Source organism: Phalaenopsis equestris, unplaced genomic scaffold (assembly GCF_001263595.1).
Source record: "Phalaenopsis equestris unplaced genomic scaffold, ASM126359v1 Scaffold232897, whole genome shotgun sequence".
NCBI classification, from domain to species: Eukaryota; Viridiplantae; Streptophyta; class Magnoliopsida; order Asparagales; family Orchidaceae; genus Phalaenopsis; species Phalaenopsis equestris.
In genome coordinates, this window is record NW_018250856.1 from 426,118 (window position 1) to 432,361 (window position 6,244).

The window sequence follows — 6,244 nt, forward strand, 5'->3', positions numbered from 1 at the left end:
TGACTAATAATTTATATTCAGTCCTTGTTCTTATTTGGAATGATCTTATAACTTGTATATTCTCGACAATCTAATATTCTCATAAGAAAATAATTAATTTGTATTTTATAAAATCCATTCTTACAGGTAATAGTAAACTCTTTACTTTTCTTTAATATAGTAATAGCAAGAACAAAATCAGATGCTAAAGCAAAATCTAATATGGCTTTACCTTCCTTATTAATCACTCCAAAACCATAACTACCATGAGTACTTGTAAAATCATCTGCCACTCTATCGTCATGTCCATTTAAATCTCTTACAATAAAAATTCTTTCTTTGAAAGGTATTATTTGTATTAATTCTTATAGCTAATTCCAAAATTTTTATTTAAAACCTATATCTAAACTTAAGTTGAGGAGCATAAACACTTATACTATTAAAAATCTTAGTATCAACAATAGTCTTAAGGGTTATAATTATATTTCCAATGCTATAATTTTTACAATGTTATCTTTTAGACCTTTATCTATAATTAAGACTACACCATTTCCAGTATGACTCCTACTTGAATACCAAAGTGAAAAAATCTAATCCTTTTCTCCAACTTATTTAGTTTCTTAAATAAATAAGATATTTATCCTTATATGAATTATAATATCAACTAATTCAATTAATTTACCTATGAGAATACGCATATGTCAAGATCATATCATAATATTAGTTTGATAGACTAAGTTATTTACTCGCATTTATTCGTAATGCGGGAAACCTTGCTTATTTGACATTATACCTAAACACCTGTGTGGCGGCCCTTGCACACTTTTCATTATATTCAGGTCATACAATACATCACTTCCAAGGGACATTCTAACCATTTACACAAGAATCAAAATGGTTCATGTTTTCGATAAATCTTACAATAATTGTCAACTACCTATCACAACCCTCTACCTTTTGACTGTCCCGATGCAATCCTTTAGTGTTTATAAGCAAGACCTATCAAACTTCCATGAGATTCGAGTAGTGATAATTTCCAAGCCTTCCTTTCCCAATGCAATAATTCTAAGCTCTCATATTAGGAAGTGATAACCGTGCAAAAAAAAAGACAAAATTCTTTGAATCCATACAAGAAACCTTCACCATTAATTTTTAAGTTTTATCGCCAAATTACCAATTTTCTAACTAATTTTCCGAAGCAAATTCATACATTCGTGATGTCGGCCAAAGAAATTTTCCTGTGAACCTAGTTTTTGTTTTTAATCCAGTAAGGAAATAAAAAAAATCCCAAAACCATGAAACTCTCCAGAATACTTATAAACATATTGAATGAACCTTTTCAGAAATTTCAAAGCTCAAAAGATCCAACTAATTTCTGACACTAATATCCTATAGTCAGAATTAGAATTTCTTAGATTTAGGGTTGTCCTATCCTCACCGACCCCTTTTGTGCTTGTAAACCTAATTTTATATAGTAATCAACTTCTCCAAGGCATAGATGCACTTTCGAGCCCGCTTAAAAAGAGCACCAAATCTTATTTGGCTCACTTCCAGTGGTCCAATAGCCACCCCAATAATAAAAATTGGCCTAAAACTATTCATATATTGCAAGATTGGAATAAAAGAAATATATAAAATGGATTAAAATAGAATGAAAAAATATGCAATATGGCAACAATGATATAGGATTACGTAAAAGAATTAAGAAAAGAAAATTGATCAAAAGGGGAGCAGACGAAAAGATCATTAACACTTTCCTGCTTAGAGAGAGAGAGAGAGAGAGAAGAATAAGAAGAAGAGAATAAGAAGAAGAGGAGGAGGAGGAGAAAATCTAAGCGAGAAGAATAAGAAGAAGAAGAGGAGGAGGAGGAGAAAATCTAAGCGACATTAGGGTTTAGAAATGATTTAATGGAAAATTTTTATAAGAGATTTTATATCAATGCATAATGAAGAATCAAAGTTGGGGCTTGCATCTGGTTAAATAAAAAAAAAGGTTTGAAATGTTACATAGGTGGCAGCTAGTTAAAATCCCAAGTCACTCACTAGTCATTATTAAAATAATACAAGTATGATATATTTCTTTAGTGTGTCAAAAAAATTTGAATCCTTACATAGGGAAAAGCGTACAACATTCACAATAACTCCAGGACACATTCCATACAAGCGTTGATAATATTTACAATGCAGCAAACCAATATAGCATCAAATCTCCAAATGATACCAAGACAAGTGATAAAAATGTCTGGCTGCAATAATAGAATAAAACCATTCATGATTAGAAAAACCTATAACTATCACTCTAAAAACAGCAGAAGAACTTTATTAATAAATTAAGAAACCAATGCTAACTTTTTTGAAATTTATGACAGCTTTTTGCCTATTTTTCTGAAAATATTTCTATTTAGGAAACTCCTTTCTTACAGCATTTTAGAAATTTGAGAGGTAGAAAGTTGTTTTTCTCAACCCAAGCGATTAAAATGTGATGATTGTCAAAAAACTATAGTATGACTTCTTGAAAATAAAATTAAAATCACAATAGCAACTGCAGCTTTTTGAAAAACAATTTTTTTAACAAAAACTTCACAACTGTCTCTTCAAACAACTGTAGCTGTTCAAAACAAATCCTGAAAATAACACAAGAAAATAATGTGATTCATTAATTACAATTGCCAAGAATACATGAAACAAAGCTTAGAGACTTGCCTCAGCTATTTGGATGCATTCTGAGTTTAACAGATAAAAAATATCCATCCAAGATCAGGTTTGCTTAAACGTTTCAGCCTGCTTCACATGGTTCATGTGACAATACATTCATATTAGAAGTTTCCACAACAAAGCAAGATAAAGGCAGTAGAGCATTATCGCCAGCCTCATTCCAGTTCTTCCAGTTCTATTCCTCATTGAAATGTTACATACAAAAGAATTAGCTTGCATTGGCCTTGAATTGACTTCATAGATTATGCTGTACATCAGGATATTCCCTTAGCAGCAAAGCATACGTTTGAGGACTGATGCAGCAGCCTCTTTCAGCCATTATAGATAAAATTTCAGAGCACAACTTATCATGACCTGCTTTCAAAAGACCACCTATAAAAATATTCCAAATTATTTCATCATGATTATACTCGCTTTCAAGCAACTCTATGAATTTTAGCTTTGCACTCTCAAAATGCCCTTCATTACAAAGTCCACAAAGAAGATACTGGTACGATTTTAGATCCGGTAGATGACCACGAATAACCATAGAGTTAATTAATTGTGATGCTCGCTCATGCATTTTTAAACTAATGCAACAATTGATAATAGATGTGTACGTTATATGACATGGTGACAGTCCAATTTCAAACATACGAAGGAACAATAGGTGTGCCTCCTTAAACCGGTTAAATCTACACAACGCAGAAATTAGAATACCGTATGAGGTGGAGCATGGATCACAACCACTACTACTCATTTGCCCCAAAAGCTCATCTATGGTATCCATCTGTATGATTTTCCATATGTGAAAAGAACCAACTGATTCACTGACCGGGCTACACCTTCTATGAAGACAGTCAAGTAAAATCGCGTATGTCACATGATCAGGATCGCATGCAGCATCAATCATATGCTTAAGAGCAGAAAAAGATTGGTCCAATAAACCCAGTCTTCCATATCCACAAATCAGAGTATTATAAGTAAGCAAATCAGGATTCACGTCCATTCTTTTCATTTCTTCTATGACCTTTTCTACATCTTCTAGCCTACCCTCATTGAAACAAAAACCAATTAGTATGGTAAATGTATATACATCCCAGCTATATCCTAAACAAATCATTTGTCCCAAGATTGACATGGCAAGTTTTGTTTCTCCTTCCTTAAACATTTCATTAATCAGAATGTTATAAGTGTTGTTATCAGGTTCTACTCCCTCATCTGGCATTTGACAAAGTAAATGCAAAGCATCATTTAACCTTCTGTCCTTGCACAAACCTTCAATCAGAGAATTGTAGGTATAAGTGTCAGGAAAGCAGCCATCTGAAACCATCCTTTCAAAGAGTTCTCTTGCTTTATCCATCTGTCCTCCAACACAGTACCTGTGTATAAGAGAATTGTACATTACATTACTTGCCCTTACTCCCCTTTGGTTAAGGGTAGAGAAAACTGCATATGCTTCCTCTGTTTTACCACATTTACAGAGTGCATCTATCAATGTACCATATGACTGTTGATCAGGGATGACACCATTTTCAATCATTAAAGAGAGCAACCTAAAGCCACTATCAATATCACCAAGCTTGCAGTGGCCATGTATCAACATATTGTATGTGACAACATTAGGAGGCAACCCCCAGTCAATCATTTTACTCAAGAAACTCATTGCCCTGTTAACCTTCCCTTCACTACAAAATCCTTGTATGAGCTCATTGCAAGTTCTAGTATCCGGTTTGGGCCCATTAGCCTCCATTGACCTCACAAGCTCAAAAGCAGCATCAACCTTTTTCATCTGGCATAAACCACCAATCAAAGCATTATAAGTGACGACATTAGGAACCATGCCCTTTTGGGTTATACAATCAAACATATTCCTTGCATCCATAAGCCTGTTCTCCTTGCACAGACCATCGATCAACTGATTGTACATCCACAAATCAGGCTTACACTGACTAGAATCTAAACCTCTGAGAATCCTCAAAGCATCATCAACTCGGCCTCTCTTACAGTACCCCTTAACTAAAGCATTGAAAGGAACAATGTTAGAAGCCAAACTGTTCCTAGAAAGATCAGTAAGTAAACTCTCTGCCTTCTCTATCATGCTCATCTTACACAACCCATCAATCAAAGCTGTATAGGTATGAGCGTTTGGGGAGCAGCCATCGTCCACCATTTCTGACAACAGTTTTAAGGCTTCCTCCACCCGGAGAGCCTTCAAGAGTCCATCAATAAGTATGGTATAAGAGTGTTCATCTCTTTTGCAGGACTTTTGCTGCATCGTATCAGAAATCTTGCAAGCTCTATAGATATCATTTCTTCTGCAATAACCCAGTATCAATGAGTTGTACGTGAACGTATCCGGATCCAATCCGGCCCGTACCAGATGACCAAGATAGGTCATCGCATTAGATATGTCACCATGCTTGCAGGAGAAATTTATCATGGTGTTGTAGGTAAAGAGGTTGGGCAAAATGCCACCAAGAAGCATTTGACAATAGACGTTCTTCATCTCAGTAACCATGCTGAATTTTTCTAATTTTAGCAAGAGAGTGTTGTACGATCTAAGGCTTGGGCAAGAACTGCGACCTCTGTTGGCAGATGCCATGAAGGCATCCAGGGCGACGCGGGTTTCCGCAGCGGAAAAGCAGGATTGGAGCAAGGAGAGGCGGTGGCGGTCAGCAGAGCCACAGGTAGCTGGGTGAGTAGCCAGACAGGCTGAGGTGGAATTGATGGAGCGGACCGAGGGAGATAGATCGAGGTTTAGAGTTTCGATATCAGCGGCAGTTACGGCGGTAGAGGATGATGTCGACGAGAAGGGGCGGAAAAGAAATATTGAAAGGGAGTAAGGTTTAGCCGGTGAATTTGTGCCGGTGCATCTACCTCTCATCATTCGTCTGCGCCCGATCCAGTCGAAGTCGAGGGCTTTGATATCACTGGACGAAAAAGAAAAAGAAGAGAGTGAGGGGCAGGAGCGGCGGGGAAAAGAGGCAAGGGCAACCTTGGAAACGAGTATGCTGGTCAGTTTGTGCGAACCGTTGAGATACTGCTAAGTTAAATTTGGCTTAATAAGCCCCATAAGTTCGAAATAATATTATATGCTTCGAAAAAATATCTTCAAATTTTCATTGAGTCAGGAAAACTCACTTTAGAAAGTATAGTTGAAACTGTGGCTCAATAGTTAACCTTTCAGTCATAGATGTTCGTGACTATATAATATTTTTGGGATGATAGATCTCAAATTGTTGATGGGTTCACACAATCTAGGCTAGATCTACAGAAGAAGTAGAACATGATGATTTCACAATGTTTTCACAGTGAACTTCAATCAACCCTTTTAGCTAAGAGAAAAGAAAGAAGATGGAAAAAAAGAAGTCCCCTGTAGATGTGAGACCATCTTTACTTATATAGTTGGAGAACATTCATCTCTCTTATTGAGACACAAAGGGAATTTATTAAATGATTAATACACTTAAATGTATGTCCACATCTTATACTGATGTCATATAGTGATGATATGAAAGATGGCCATAATTGGATGTAGACATAAGTTAGCAACAGTACTATAGAAAGT

General features: G+C 35.8%; 1 protein-coding gene across 1 annotated transcript; it reads right to left on the reverse strand.

Annotated features, from left to right (window-relative positions):
* Positions 1–2,566: 2,566 nt before the first annotated feature.
* On the reverse strand, positions 2,567–5,696 carry LOC110038455 (pentatricopeptide repeat-containing protein At5g65560-like). Its single transcript, XM_020743305.1, has one exon. The coding sequence runs from the start codon at positions 5,561–5,563 to the stop codon at positions 2,930–2,932; it is 2,634 nt and encodes an 877-aa protein (XP_020598964.1). The 5' UTR covers positions 5,564–5,696; the 3' UTR covers positions 2,567–2,929.
* Between the last annotated feature and the right edge of the window lie 548 nt (positions 5,697–6,244).

Coding starts and splice junctions, on each gene's coding strand:
- LOC110038455 (XM_020743305.1), bottom strand. CDS start 5,563: ATGATGAGAGGTAGATGCACCGGCACAAATTCACCGGCTAAACCTTAC.